This window comes from Chenopodium quinoa, unplaced genomic scaffold (assembly GCF_001683475.1).
Source record: "Chenopodium quinoa cultivar QQ74 unplaced genomic scaffold, ASM168347v1, whole genome shotgun sequence".
Lineage (NCBI taxonomy): Eukaryota > Viridiplantae > Streptophyta > Magnoliopsida > Caryophyllales > Amaranthaceae > Chenopodium > Chenopodium quinoa.
In genome coordinates this window covers 1,273,772-1,290,420 of record NW_018743697.1, presented here as the reverse complement: position 1 = coordinate 1,290,420, position 16,649 = coordinate 1,273,772, and the positions used below count along the sequence as shown (strand labels likewise).

The window sequence follows — 16,649 nt, the reverse complement described above, 5'->3', positions numbered from 1 at the left end:
AGTAGTGATAACTTCTCCCGAAGGCAAATCCTTTGAGTATGCACTAAAATTTTCTTTTAAGGCCTCGAACAATGAAGCCGAATATGAGGCAGCAATCGCCGGCCTACAGTTATGCATCTCCTTGGAAGCCGATCATGTCTGCTTAAAAACAGACTCTCAGCTAGTTGCATATCAGATCAGTGGCAGCTACGAGGCCAAAGAGCCCTCCATGATAGCTTATCTTGCCAAGATCAAATCAGTCATTGCAGAGCTGAAAACTTTTGAGGTTCAGCTGATCCCAAGGGGTCAGAATACTCAAGCCGATGCACTCTCCAAACTTGCTAGTTCATCTTTTACCGAGCTGAACAGGTCTGTATATGTAGAAGTGCGTCGAGAGAGAAGTGTCGACGAAGCACCTGAAGTGTGCTGCGCTGACCCAGAGCCTAGTTGGATGGACCCCATCCTAGCTTTCAAGCTTCGGGGAGAAACTCCTGAGGATAAAGCTTTGGCCTCCAAGATGAAGAGAACCAGTTCTAGGTTCATTGTCTTCAGGGGGGAACTTCTGAAAAAGTCCTTCTCAGCCCCATTGCTGAAATGCGTGGGACCAACAGATGCAGATTATATCCTACGGGAGATTCACCTCGGCATCTGTGGGAACCACATTGGGGGAAGAACCTTAGCCCACAAGGCATTGAGGGCTGGATATTACTGGCCCACCATGATCGCAGATGCTAAGGAGCTGGTTCGGAAATGCGAAAAATGTCAAAAATATGCTCCAGTTATCCATCAGCCAGCAAGGGATCTTCAGCCGATCCTTAATCCACTCCCATTTGCCCAATGGGGACTGGATATACTGGGACCATTTCCAGAGGCTGTGTACCAGAAAAAATGGCTGATAGTTGGTGTCGACTACTTCAGTAAATGGATCGAGGCCGAAGCAGCCTCGAACATTACAGAGCAAACTGTCAGAAAATTTATCTGGCAGAATATCATCACTCGCTTTGGCATCCCGAGAGTATTTGTCTTCGATCATGGGAGGCAATTTGATAACTTACCGCTGAAGCGATATACAGATCAGTTCGGCATCAGACTGGCATATTCAGCGGTATGCCACCCGCAAAGTAACGGACAAGCCGAAGCAGCAAATAAACAGATCTTAAATGCCCTCAAGAAGAGGGTGGAAGATCAAAAGTCCAAATGGCTAGAGGAGCTCCCTGAACCCTTTGGTCCCTTCGGACAACTGAAAAAGAGGCAACGGGCCACTCACCTTTTGAACTGGTGTATGGTGCCGAAGCCGTCCTTCCAGTGGAAATTGGCTCTGAGAGCCTTCGAGTGCACCATTTCTCGGCTAAGAATGAGCGACTGATGAGGGAATCTCTTGATTTCCTCGACGAAGTAAGAGACTCAGCCCGAGATAAAATGGTCGCCTATAAGCAGAGAGTCAGCAAATTTTATAACCGAAGGGTCCATGCAAGGCCTCTCAAAATTGGAGACCTTGTCCTTCGGAATGCTGCTGCAGTTCAGAAAGGCCGAATCCATGGGAAACTCTCAGCTACATGGGAAGGACCTTATGAAATTTATGATGAGCTTCAGCCAGGGACATACCGACTTCGGCAGTTGGATGGAACTGAGTTGAAAAATCACTGGAACGCTGATGTACTGAAAAAATACCATGTGTAAACCCTTCGGGGCAGAACAATCTTTGTAAGTACATTTTGAACTAATGAAAGGCCTTGGAGCCGCCATTTATATAAATATTTACAACTTTTTATCCTTTCAAAATTTTCTTTGTTCTATCTACTCTTTAAGGGTTTTTTATTCAGCCTCGTCTGAAACCTTCGCCTTCAGGTAACTGGGTTTCAGATTGCTGACAAAACTCGTCTTTTTTAAAGAACACTGGTCTTTCAGCTGAAGTCAAACTTCAGTAAGACTTGTTCTCCAAAGACATGAGTCCATGGACAATTCTGGGATATTGCCTTAACTGAGCCTTGTATCCCAGAGAGCCATTATCCGAAACATTGCCTTAAGTTGGCCCTGTGTTTCGGGTATCCATTTTTCAAAGATAGACAGAAAATCAAGGATAACAGCAACAGTTGAAAGTTTTTAAATCAGCCTCGTCTGAAACCTTCGCCTTCGGGTAACTGGGTTTCAGATGGCTGACAGAACTCGTCTTTTTAAAGAACACTGGTCTTTCAGCTGAAGTCAAACTTCAGTAAGACCTGTTCTCCAAAGACATTAGTCCATGGACAATTCTGGGATATTGCCTTAACTGAGCCTTGTATCCCAGAAAGCCATTATTCGAAACATTGCCTTCAGTTGGCCCTGTGTTTCGGATATGCGTCTTCTTTAAGAACACTGGTCTTTCAGCTGAAGTCAAACTTCAGTAAGACTTGTTCCAAAGAGGATAGTCCATGGACAATTCTGGGATATTGCCTTAACTGAGCCTTGTATCCCAGAAAGCTAATATCCAAAGCATTGCCTTCAGTTGGCCCTGTGTTTCGGATATCCAACTTTCAGATGAAGTCAATCTTCAGTAAGACTTGTATCCCAGAAGCATTGCCTTCAGTTGTGATAGGCTTATCGCGTACCTAACAAAAATAACCTAACTATTCCTTCTAACTGTGTAGTAGGGCAAGTAAGGATCGAATCCCAAGAGACTATGGTTCATTCAATTAATCAGACTCAATTAATCACTAAGCACGTCACCAATCAATAATGGATGATAATAATCAACTAATATATTAAATAACACAATTAACTAGAGGAAATATTAATCAATAAACTAAAGCATCCAAGATCAAGCATTACCACGATTATGATTGATAAACTAATAAATCTACCCCCAATATATAAATCAATTGACAAGAAGAAAAGCAATCCCTAATAATAATACCAAAGGTCTCTTCCAAGTTATCAATGGCTTCCCAAATTAACTATCAAGCCTACTTCCGTGGAATCAAGCGAATAAGGGACATTAAACACCATGCCTAGATTCCTAATTATTCAATCATCTACTTCCGTGATGATCTTCAAACCCTTAATTGGAATAACCTAATCCCGTTAATACCCAACTTCCGTTGCAATAAGAACAAAGGGATGATAACAATACTAATTATTCCTAATCTAGTATTGGCATAAACACAATCAATTAAGCATGTCAATTGGGATTATTATTGGGGAATTTAAAGATCTACTTTATACATCAATCATAATTGGGCTACCCTAGATCTTGGAATAGAAAATCTACTCACACATATTGAAAGAAACAATAACAATCATGAATATGGAAAACATAATTGAAAAGCAATTATAATTGAAAGAGAATGAAGTAGAAGTGAATACCAAGGATTCTTCAATTGAAAGGAATTAAATTGTTGAAAAACAATGCTCAAATCTAATGGAAAGAATTAAAATTGCTTCAAAGTAATAAACTAGAACTCTAGAGAGAGAAAGAGGAATAATGGAAAACTTAAAACTTCTTTCTAATGAAGATTACAAGGGGTATTTATACCCTTAATGACCTAAAAATAAGAAAATAATAATACGGAGTGTCGCATAACTGTGCCCGGTCCAACCGGGCAAGCACCTCCCGATCGGGCGGTGAGAGTACGGAGTTGCTTTCCTTCGTAGCACTTCTTCCACCACGTGCCCGGTCCAACCGGGCGGACCTTGCCCGATCGGGCGCGTGGGGCGGTCTTCATAAATTGCTTTCTACCTTCGAAAATACCAAAAATCATCTAACTCCTATGTGCCCGGTCCAACCGGGCGGACCATGCCCGATCGGGCACGTAGAGGCTGCAGCAAATAGTTTGTATTTAACTCATCTTAAATCAGTCATAACTTCATATCCGGAGCTCTGTTTGAGGCGTGTAATATATCGTTGGAAAGGTCTTCAAGTCTACTTTCCAATGCAATTTGAATCACTCCATTATCATTTGTATATCAAAAGTTATGAGCATAATAGTGAACAGGTGTCATATTTGTCAAGTATTTCATCAACGTTTTGCTTCATTTTCACTCAAGTTCGTCTCGAACACATGATTTGATATTCTTAAGCAATATGTTTTCATACTCCATGATTATTATACTCAATATTAGCCAACCATACTCCATTTGCATATAAATCACCTGAAATTCATCAAAACACACAAACGAAGAGTAGTAGAGCACAACTTAAGCAAATAATGCAAATATGCACCAAAGATCTCTAATTTTGTAATAAAATGAGCTTAGATACCCACCTAAAACATGTGCAAAATAGGACTTATCAAATTCCCCCAAGCTAAACTCTTGCTTGTCCTCAAGCAAGACAATTAACAATAATCAACAACAATCAACAACCAAACAACATGCTTCACCCCATAATGCAAAATCAAACAAGGATTCAAAATCGAAATCAAACGAGCATGCATCCTAATCAACCAATCAAATTACTCAAACCGTCGATCCACCTAATTAATCGTCAAATGAGACCAACCATTTATAATTCAAGAATCGAAGACTAGAGTATCTCACATCGGTGGTCACTCAACACACTTTTTATGTGGCGAGCTAAAAATGAGCTCGATCTCTCACCATCCCCACCAACAATGCAATCCCCCCATCTCACAACACTCGCGTGTTTAGAGGGTTATAATAACGCTCAACCTAGTCAATGTCGACTTGAAATGCAACATATACTCCAGCATTTTGACAAAAGACTCAATTCACATGAACGCAATGCCATGCACGAAGATCGGAAGGACTTTGTGAAGCTTGTAACGTAGGTCGGGAATAAGAATGGGTAGGACAATAATTTGGGGAATGAGAGCTATAATAGTCTAACCGGGGGGAACTATCAAATGCGATGAGTCACACCTCGATTCATCAACTTCGATCAATGAAACACAAACCCAATTACAATGAAAACACAACCATCATCTCATCCACCTACATTCTCAACTCTTCAACCTTCTTTTACTTGTTTGCTTCATTTCTTTATTTTTTTTTTTTTATCTTTTTATTTTTTTTATTTCAATCCAACAATTTTTCATTTGAAACTTTTTCCAAATATTTTTCTTTCTTTTCTTTATTTCTCTCTTTCTTTTTCAAGAAATGTTACTTTTTTTTTTCAAGTAATTCAATCAAACCTCCTTTTCTCACTTTTTCTCTTCTTCTTCCTTTTCTTTTCAATATTTTCGCATCAATTGCAACTTGAAACAGAATCACGCAAAAATACCGCATAAAATAGCTCCCCCAAGCTAGACTTGGGAAAAGTAATCAAATTGGGGCCAAGGGGTAATTTTTGTGGAGTTAATGAAAAATATAGTCAAGCTACAACATGGGTAAGCAAGAAGGGAACTGATGTTCTAATTTTGTCTGGAGGCTACCTAATGAACATGGCCTTCGTCATTTCAATGTGCACGTGCAATGCATTACGACACACTACTAAGAGTCTAAAGTCAAAACTAAGATCAATGCTACACCAGGAACTAAACACACACAAGAATGAATATATAAGGCTCAAGCCTCACGGTTAACACAGTCAAGCTCCTGAATCATACATAGTTAAATAACCTTGACTCCTACTAGGGATCAACAAATTCAAGGTCAAATCATGATCTTTTAGTCCACTATGCAAGTCTTTCAATCGAAAATAAATCAAAACCTTTTGGCATAAAGGATAGGGGCACAGGGAAGTAGTTCAATGGCCGTTGGCCGTTCATTATCATGATTCTTTTATTTTTCATTTCTTTTTCCAGAAGAAAGCATTAAACCTTACTGCTAGTGAAAACACACTAAAGTAGAAAGAGAGAGTGAAAGATGTACCTTGTGTACACAAGAACTTCCCCCCAAGCTAAATCAGACAATGTCCTCATTGTCTTAAAGGGAAACTTGTAGTCAAACCTCATCTTCATCATCACCCAAAATAATGTCACCAAAGCCTCGAGGATTGCAATGCATCTCTTTGGAACAAAATTGAGCAAAAACGAAACAAAGTGTTAGTGGGAAAAAGAATAAAATTGAGTCATGTGCACTGTTTTGATCATAACTTTTGATGTATAAAATATAATGCAGTGATTCTAATTGCATTGGAAAGTATACTTAAAGATCTTTCCAACGATAGGTCACATAAAAAAAATCCGATAATTAACCAGAAAGTTATGGCCTGTCGAAATTGAGCAGTTTTGCTGATCCATACGCGCGCCCGATCGGGCGAGCTCTTCCTGATCGAACTCGAACGCAGTCCAGCGAATTCTTCTCCTTTTAAATCAGCCTTTTAGATCAAAATCTGCACCAAGAGAACTCCCACAAGCATAAGATGTACTCTCCTTACCTCTCTAAGAATCAAAGAAAAATGAAAACACACAAAAATTAGAAAAGACTAAAATAAAAATAATGAAATACGGGTTGCCTCCCGCAAAGCGCTAGTTTATCAAGGTCTTAAGCTTGACCATTCTCCTTCCATCAGAAGAATTTAACGCCTTGAGTAACTTATCATACGCTCCTGCAAACATTTCATTAAGCACTATATAGGGCTCAATTGCAAGCACAGTAATCCTTACATAGAAAAGATTAGGAGCACACAAAGATAACTCAAGGTAAAAAGAAAAATCAAAAGAAAAAGATGAAGATACACCACAACCTTCTGCTTCCTCCGCTAAAAATTTAGAATTAATAGAACGAACATGGAGGTAGTCTTGTTCTTTATCATCACCCAATAACGTCTCTATTATTTTACGCTCACGAATAAGTTCATTAGCAAAAGAAAAAGAATTTTCAACCATTGGTTCTACAACCAATGACTTTTCAACCAATGGTTCTACAACTAATGATTCTTCTTCTATTGGAACCAATGATACCTCAACCACTGATTCTATAACCAATGACTCTTTAACCATCGGTTTTTCAACAAATGATTCTTCCTCCGACGTATTATACAAATTATGATAATATTCATCATGAATCCTCCAATAAATTTCATTTAGAACAAACCGTTTTTTAGAATAATCATATATGAATGGAAAGATTCTAAAATCATCCGGAGCTCGAACAAAATACTCACTATAAGGGCAATCAGGGTTTTCATGATAAAGATAATAACAAGAACAATGGCCAGATGCAAGACGTGACAATAAATCATCCATCTCCAAGGCATGTATATCATCAACTCATAAGAGAAAAAGAAGTTAATAATAGCCAAAGCAACAAACCAAAATCTTAGCAAAAACGAATCACAAATAATTAGATGAAAACCGTTAGTCCCCGGCAACGGCGCCAAAATTTGATAGGCTTATCGCGTACCTAACAAAAATAACCTAACTATTCCTTCTAACTGTGTAGTAGGGCAAGTAAGGATCGAATCCCAAGAGACTATGGTTCATTCAATTAATCAGACTCAATTAATCACTAAGCACGTCACCAATCAATAATGGATGATAATAATCAACTAATATATTAAATAACACAATTAACTAGAGGAAATATTAATCAATAAACTAAAGCATCCAAGATCAAGCATTACCACGATTATGATTGATAAACTAATAAATCTACCCCCAATATATAAATCAATTGACAAGAAGAAAAGCAATCCCTAATAATAATACCAAAGGTCTCTTCCAAGTTATCAATGGCTTCCCAAATTAACTATCAAGCCTACTTCCGTGGAATCAAGCGAATAAGGGACATTAAACACCATGCCTAGATTCCTAATTATTCAATCATCTACTTCCGTGATGATCTTCAAACCCTTAATTGGAATAACCTAATCCCGTTAATACCCAACTTCCGTTGCAATAAGAACAAAGGGATGATAACAATACTAATTATTCCTAATCTAGTATTGGCATAAACACAATCAATTAAGCATGTCAATTGGGATTATTATTGGGGAATTTAAAGATCTACTTTATACATCAATCATAATTGGGCTACCCTAGATCTTGGAATAGAAAATCTACTCACACATATTGAAAGAAACAATAACAATCATGAATATGGAAAACATAATTGAAAAGCAATTATAATTGAAAGAGAATGAAGTAGAAGTGAATACCAAGGATTCTTCAATTGAAAGGAATTAAATTGTTGAAAAACAATGCTCAAATCTAATGGAAAGAATTAAAATTGCTTCAAAGTAATAAACTAGAACTCTAGAGAGAGAAAGAGGAATAATGGAAAACTTAAAACTTCTTTCTAATGAAGATTACAAGGGGTATTTATACCCTTAATGACCTAAAAATAAGAAAATAATAATACGGAGTGTCGCATAACTGTGCCCGGTCCAACCGGGCAAGCACCTCCCGATCGGGCGGTGAGAGTACGGAGTTGCTTTCCTTCGTAGCACTTCTTCCACCACGTGCCCGGTCCAACCGGGCGGACCTTGCCCGATCGGGCGCGTGGGGCGGTCTTCATAAATTGCTTTCTACCTTCGAAAATACCAAAAATCATCTAACTCCTATGTGCCCGGTCCAACCGGGCGGACCATGCCCGATCGGGCACGTAGAGGCTGCAGCAAATAGTTTGTATTTAACTCATCTTAAATCAGTCATAACTTCATATCCGGAGCTCTGTTTGAGGCGTGTAATATATCGTTGGAAAGGTCTTCAAGTCTACTTTCCAATGCAATTTGAATCACTCCATTATCATTTGTATATCAAAAGTTATGAGCATAATAGTGAACAGGTGTCATATTTGTCAAGTATTTCATCAACGTTTTGCTTCATTTTCACTCAAGTTCGTCTCGAACACATGATTTGATATTCTTAAGCAATATGTTTTCATACTCCATGATTATTATACTCAATATTAGCCAACCATACTCCATTTGCATATAAATCACCTGAAATTCATCAAAACACACAAACGAAGAGTAGTAGAGCACAACTTAAGCAAATAATGCAAATATGCACCAAAGATCTCTAATTTTGTAATAAAATGAGCTTAGATACCCACCTAAAACATGTGCAAAATAGGACTTATCAAGTTGGCCCTGTGTTTCGGATATCCAACTTTCGGACGAAGTCAATCTTCAGTAAGACTTGTATCCCAGAAGCATTGCCTTCAGTTGGCCCTGTGTTTCGGATACCCATTTTGAAGAAGTGAAGAAATTGCTTATTCAGCTGAAGTCATACTTCAATTTCTGGGGGGGCAAGAAGCACTCAGTGCAAGTATGTTCGGCAGAATTGAAGAAAAGAAACAGTAAAGCATTCAAAAATAAAGCAACTGAAGAAAAGAGCATCAGATTAATATTTCATGCTCAAAAATTGAGCTACAAGTTCAATAATTCAGTATCGGCAGCCGCCCACAAGCGGAAAATAACAGCTGCCGAAATACGTACATAAGCAAAAAAAAATAAAACTGCTGTACGACAAGGCAAGCTGAAGCAAAAAACAAGGCAAAAAACTCAAAAAGCGACAAGTCTAAAGTTAAGCACATGATGAACCGCAAGATTCTGAAGACGACTGCCCGAGTTCCTATGCTTCAGCCTGAGGATCAGACTGATCAGCGTTGAGCCCCATGGTGGCCTCAGCCCCAGCAGCAGAAGAAGCGGGCTTTGCACTCTGCCGAGCCTCCCTTTCCCTCTGCTCAGCTTCCAACTCCAGTCTCTCAGCTTCCTCTTCGGCTTCCTCAGCCTTAAGAATTTCAGCTTCGGCTGGAGTTGCATACTTCATATGAGGGTCTTCGGGATTCTGGACCCACTCAGCACATTTAGACCAGTCCAGCTTCGGCTCAGCATGAAGGCAGACTCTTCGGCATACTCGGAACCCGTTTCTGAAACCCATCTCATATTCCTCTTGGGTATAGACACGGACTTTGAGTAAAGCCTCAGCATCAGCCAGCTTCTTCTGGGTCTCCGCCAAGTCTTCCTTGGATTTCTTCAGCTCATCAGCGAGCTTGGAGGAGGAACCTTTCAGCTCGTTCAGCTCCTGCTGAATTTGGGAAGCCTTGTCTGGGCTTGGGCCACTTCAACTTTCTGGATCATCAGTTGATCCTCAGCCTCTTGGAATTTAGCTCTTTGGGCTTCAGCAGCTCTTTTCTCATACTCCTCAACCTCCTGCTGCTTCTCTTCAGCTGCTGCTTGCTTCAGCTTAGCAAGCTTAACTTCCTCTTCAGCCACCTTCTTGTCGTGCACAGCAGCGTCTACCCTATCTTGTAGGGTATCTATCAGCTCTACAGTGAGAGTCTGATTGTGCACGAACTGAAAGCAGGAAGACAAAAATAAATAAATAAATAAATAAAAAAATATATATAAAGAGTTGAATTTCAGAGGAAATGAAGACAAGGAAAATTACCTGCATCATCAGCAGTTGGTTAGACCTGGCTGGGTCAGGAACTGATCTGCTGGATTCGCCCATCCCAGCAGTGGCCTTCAGCGACCAGATCCTTGCCCTGTCTACTTCGGACATGCCAGCAAAATTGCCGAAGTAGGCTGCAGCTCCTTCTCGGTTCTGACCCCATATGAGGTCCCAGATGTGGTCTGGGATTGGAATTCGGGGGGCCGAGAAACCCATTTCTCCAGAATGCAGAGTCTGGAAAGAAGGGAAGGATGACGATGGAGCTTGATTAGCTTTGGTTGTCTCAGCATCATCCTTCTCAGAGGAGTCAATTACTATGACCTCCTCTTCTTCAGGGGTGAGGACGAAAGCCTCAACCTCTCTTGCGATGTCTGCCGTGAAGCCCTCAGCACTGGACATCACGGCATCCTTATTTTCGTGCTCAGCAGCACTCTTCTTGATTTCTTCTTGGACCCCTCCCTTAGGTTCGGGAGTTCTCTGATCCACCTCCATCTCAGGAGGTGGCGGAGGGGTCTTTTGAGGTGATTGGGGTGGTGGCTGGGGAACCCTCGGCGATCCGTTGCCTTCCTCGGGTTCCCTTATTGCGACGCCGATGGTCATCGGCCTCCGCTGAAAGTCATGAGGGCCGATGATGGCCATCCTTCGGCGCCTTTTCAGAAGGGGCTGCTCGTCCATATCTGAGTCTGAAGACTCTTGTATTTGGTCTTCGGGACGAACAGGAGCTTTGCCTTCTCTGTGTCTGTTACTCTCTTCAGACTATAACAGACAGGGGGGAAGAAGAATGTGAGTAAAAAAAAAAAAAAAAAAAAAAGAAAAGAAAAAAGAAAAAGTTGTCTGAAAGCTCACCGAGGTCTTCAGCAAAGCCTCGTCTTCTTCAGCTGCTCTAGCTGCAGCTTCGGCTTCAGCAGCTCTGGAGGACCCTTCTCCTCCTTCGCAAGCTTCGAGTACCCGTGCAACCTCTTCGGCTGTGCGGGCAGCTTCAGCTTCTTCGTCCAGCAGCTGAAACCAAGGGTCTCTCTTCTTCCACCAAGGCTTCTGCCTCTGATACAGAGCAACAGCCTCAATTTGGAAGTGGGAAGAGTCTAGATGAACTTCCCTATGCCTCGGCTCAGTGATAGACGGGGCCCGTTCAGTTACAACTCGTTCTCGGTTGACACCAAGACGAGCGTAGTTAATGCCAACGTTGGTCTCGTCCCGCTCTGAAAAAAGGAAAGGGGAAAGGTTAGCTCAGATAGATCGGCACAGCATAAAAAAGCAAAGCGAGAGAAGAAAAAGAGGTAGTTAAAAAGCCTCGGCCCCAGCCGAAGAAGCTTACCATCCTTAAACTTTCGGCTGAGGCCAACAGCTGCTAGCATGTTCTCTTGGAAAACGTAATGCGTATCGGGGAGCCGAGTCTCCGGGATATGCTGCATTCGACCACTGCCCCCCCGGTTCGGCAGCTTGCCGAAGATATGTTGCTGATCCAGGTTCGGATCCGCCCCGTTATCTGCGGGGGGACCTAGACTTCCCATTTCGGGATCAGGCTCAGCGAGGTACCGGGGAGCGCTGAAGACGCAAGGGTGGCCCGGATCTGTGGGTGCCCTAACCCAAATCCATTGACCTCTCCAGTCCTTGTCTGAAGAGTCATTTGGCCACATGGTCAGGTATTGGGGCCGGGACTCAATCCGGTACCACCCAGAACCATGGCTTCCGTGCCCACTTTGAATATTTGGCACTAGCCGATGGAGCTTTTTGAAGCAGTGCAGGTTCGGCACGTACTTGAAGAACTTGCAGACCCATAAGTACGTCATCACCCTTCGGATGCTGGTGGGGGTTAGCTGACATAGAGAGATGTTGTAATGGATCAGCAAGTCTCGGACGAATACGTCCAAAGGGAACCTCAGCCCGTACTGAAGCTGTCTCGTGTACACCCCCACATACCCCGGGGGTGGACGATGGATTCTATCGGATGCCGAGGGCATTCGGCACCAATACCCATCAGCTTCAAAAATGCCGTAATGCAACTCAATTTGCTCGGCAAATCGATATTGATCGGCGTTCTCTACCCACCATGAGTAGGGGCGGTTCTTTATCATGGCCGAAGCGACTTCGGCATTCTCCCATTCTGAAAACCCAGGGAGGATATCCCAAAGGACAGCGGGAACTTCATCATCCCGTCCAGAAGCGCTCGGCTCCTCCGTTCTTTGAGGAGGAGCCGAGGAAAGGGGAGTCGCCCTAATCCCTTCAGCAGGGTCAGACTCCGGCCTTTGACCATTCCAGGTCCCAATCCTGTTCCTAGGATCGGGAATCGGCCTTGCTCTTCTTGGAGCACGGGCTCTACCTCTAACTCCTCTTGCCATTGATTATTTCGAAGAGAAAAGTCGAAAGAAAAGGGGAAGGAGTTCGAATTCAAAGAAAAATAAACTGAAATCAAAGGAATTTACCTTAATCTGAAGCGAAAGTTGCCGATTTACGAGTTCGTAGTGGCAAGTCTCAGTTTCTAAGCTTAATGCTCGGGGAATTTGCGAAGTTTTGATGCGGGTTCTTGGTGTCTCTCTTGAGAATTCTGGGTTTGTGTTGGTGAATAAGTGAGGAGAATGACGCGCCTCTGTTTATATCTCCAGGTACGGGATACGAGGAGTCTGCGTTTTAATTTCTCTTAAATACCCACTAAGTAACCATTAAACACATGATCTTGCGATTAAACTGCCCATTATCCGTCCAACTTCCGCAATCATTAACCGTTGTTATCTCATTAATTACGGTTTAAATTCAAATTTTTGGATCAATTAAATCATTTACTTCCCTCCTTTTCTGAATTAAATCAAACCCGACCCGTCATCCTTCCAAATCGGGTCTGGGGGCAAGTTGTTTGGGTCCAATTTAGTCCAAATTGGGCCTAAGCACTAAATGATCCAATTAAAAGCCCAAGGTCAAGGTTCAACTCTCCAATTGTGCAAAAGTCAAAGGTCAGCCCACAAAGCAAGCCAATTGGGCTAAGGCCCAACCTCTCCATGTATGATGAGGTATAAAAGCCATCATATTGACACATTCACACATTCACGTTCATATTCAGATTCTGATTCATATGCTCATTGAGATATTCTGATATATTCCATAAAAGCCTCAAGCTACAAACTCTCTTGCATAGTGTCTTCTTCTTACACATTGTACTGACTTTAGCATCGGAGGGGCCTTCCTCGGCAACACCCCCGAGGCTAGTTTACGTGTGTTTACTGTGCAGGAAACCTTCGGCCCAACATAACTTGGACCGAATCCAGTCTTCTCCATCTCAGCGGACCTTCGGCAAGGTCCCATTGTTTTCACCCGAAACACTAAGTACTCCATTTATGTCCATAATACAATCTCATTAGACAGTAGTGTCATATGAAAACTGATTTTGCACAAAAATGTCTTATTACTCGTAGTGTGTACTGTGTAAGTGTGTTTTATATAATTTAGAGGGTAAACAAATAAAAATACTATAAATCCAAATACTAGAATGAAATTATTGAAATATTACTCGAAATAGTCATTAAACAGTACAAATCCATAACATAGTTCTACACAAACACAGTGATGATAGGAAATATCTTAAAGCAACTTCAATACTTGATTCACACATACATACATATATATAAAGAGAATTGGTTGTGAATCAGCAAACATTAGAGGTTCATTCGCCAGAGACCTGAATGGCCTTGACCTCAGGCTTCTTCACTTCCTCCTTTGGGACAGTGACAGTGAGCACACCATTCTCCATGCTAGCCTTCACCTCATCCATCTTAGCATTCTCCGGCAACCTAAACCGACGCACGAACTTTCCACTGCTCCTTTCCATACGATGCCACCTATCATTCTGCTCCTCTTTCTCTTTGGTTCTTTCTCCACTTATCTGAAGTACTCTCCCTTCCTCCACCTCAACCTTTACCTCTTCCTTCTTCATTCCTGGAAGATCGATCAGCCTTGAAGATGTGAGCCTCGGGAGTCTCCTTCCAATCAACCCTCGTGCTCACAATAGCAGAGGTGTCCTCAGCAGATGGCACATTCGCAATGGTTGAGAAAAAACCATCCAAAGGATCGAAAGTTTGATAGAGGGAAAGCTGTTAATTATTATATTTGATCAACAACAATGCAAATTAAATGCTTAACTCTGAGATGATAAGTTCTCAACATCACAATCTATATATAGGCAATGATAAGAGTAGTAATAAAATATAAGAAAGTAAGGGAGAGCTCTAGTTCCTTTAGAAAAAGGGACTCTTTTAGTCCTTCTGGCAGCTTCATAACTTCCTCATCAGTATTCATCTCAAATGTTCAACTCAATGATGCTTCAGCAATTATTAATTTATGCCACATCCTATTTCCTCAACTTTCCACAAACTTCTACCAACAACATTAAAGTAAATAGGACGAAAAAAAAAAAAACAAAAGCCCAAAGACTTTAATCACTTGAATTGTGAACTTTTGGGCCAGGCGGTCAGGCTGACTGGGCCTATTTCTGCAACAGATTGTAAAACCAGGCTTGCTAGTTTGGTACATTAAAGTCCATAACAACTTGCTGAGATGACAAGATTGGCAACAAATGCATTTATTAAATTAACTAAAGCATTCGTCTTAAAATTTAGTTGAGCTAAAAGAAGTTAAGAAGTTGCACTTGGTCAGTTTATCACTGGTTGTTTCCCAAACAACTGATAAATCAATGGGCCTCAAGTAATACCTTTCTCGGCCTTTGGGCTAAGATCAAGTGTAATGGGCCTCAAGTAATAGATCTGGGTTGGATCATGTTGGCCCTCATCTGGTAAGCAAATGAATGTCTAGGAAATTGGAATCTACTAAAGCAACATGCCTTTAAAAATTGAGTAATAACTAACCCTATAACTCTATCAACTTCTTTCATAATTGGTCATAAACATTAAACAATGATAATATGACAATAAAATTGTATGTGAATTAGGGGAAAATTTTAACCTCATAATTGTCTATATTTATTCATAAATGTCCACTCCCTCCTAAATTCCTAATGGTAGTGGCCTAGTGCGTGGTAATGATAAAACATGTAAAAAAAAAAAAAAGGGTTTGGGGATGAGATTATGTTCCGGTTGAGATTATTATTATTATTTTTTTATCCCAAATGATCTTAAACATCATTTCCATAAGTGCAATTGATTAACGGCTACCAAATAGACCGGATAAGTATTATCTATTTTCATCATTTGACAAAAATCACATAATGAGAACACTCATCCTTGAATTCCTCGAAATATTTGTCATAATACATATATAACAATAATAAAAAAAATAAAAATAAGTCTTCTTGTTAAATTCAACTCATCATAGCTATCGAAAGTTATGTTATAAAATCTATCATTTGGCAATCTGAAACTTGTATTTGCTCTCTAAACACAGTGCAATAATTAAAAAATGACATTTCAAAGTTGAAAAAATAACTTATGGTTAATGTGACTAGTATTATAGTCGAAATTCTGATTTATCTTTGTATGCTTATTCATCAAGACGAAATTCCAAAATCACTAATTTAAACCTCATATGTCATTACTAATCTAATAATCATATCATTGATATCAATACGACAAATTTGATTAATTATTTGAAGGAAAGAAACCTCTCTTGCTTTCTAAAGCTATGGTATTTAACTAGTTACGTGCAAAGTTGTTGTATCAATTGAGCTAAATCATACACAATATTCTGGTATAAGAACATGACTCACGACACTTTCGTTAAACTAACAAGCTTATTCAAGAAAATTCAAAACTTTATAAGCAACAAACTTTACTTTTGTTAGCGTAAAACAATGTTATATAATTACCTTTTTATGACATATTGTTGCATAATTTTATACAACTACTATACATTATCCAACCGTATGCACTTGCTTCTTAAATCACCCAAAGTATCCACCTAAAACTTAATTAACCCTACAATTAGTACTAATCTTATACGGAGTAAATTAAAGTGTATTAACTTTTGCAAATTGCATTGCTCAACAGTTTAAGAATCTACATAAATTAGGTATCATGTTGATTAAAACTCATAAGATCCGATCCCTTTCGTAAGCCTGTAATAAATAATATCAAACCTATTAATGGTTAATTGTTTATGCACGTAATTACTTAAGAAAATATCCGAATCTTTCGTCAAATGCACTCATCTTTTTTGTTTTCTAATTGAAGGAAGTCGCTATAAGTTAAATGAATGAACATAAAAAGTATGAGTAATTAGAGGCTAAGCATCAAATTAATTAGACGTGTTTAATAACATGATTAAATTAAGAAAAGCAGCATAATCAATAAAGCTAAATCCGACAAAATGAAATTGTCTTTTGGTCGACATCACTTTATTTTTCCTTAAACATCTCCTATTCTTTTGCTAGAGTGGAATGTTTGACTT

General features: G+C 40.2%; 2 protein-coding genes across 2 annotated transcripts; both read right to left on the bottom strand.

The window, feature by feature from the left end:
* Nucleotides 1–5,884: 5,884 nt before the first annotated feature.
* Nucleotides 5,885–7,254, bottom strand: LOC110684072. The gene is made up of 2 exons (XM_021860471.1): nt 6,114–7,254; nt 5,885–5,924 (listed from the first exon to the last, which is right to left on the bottom strand). The coding sequence occupies exon 1, from the start codon at nt 7,104–7,106 to the stop codon at nt 6,387–6,389; it is 720 nt and encodes a 239-aa protein (XP_021716163.1). The 5' UTR covers nt 7,107–7,254; the 3' UTR covers nt 5,885–5,924; nt 6,114–6,386.
* A 6,482-nt stretch (nt 7,255–13,736) lies between these two features.
* Nucleotides 13,737–15,795, bottom strand: LOC110684456 (class I heat shock protein-like). The gene is given in 3 exon segments (XM_021860913.1): nt 13,737–14,199; nt 14,201–14,341; nt 15,784–15,795. Coding segments are annotated over 3 exon segments (438 nt in total). The 3' UTR covers nt 13,737–13,914.
* Between the last annotated feature and the right edge of the window lie 854 nt (nt 15,796–16,649).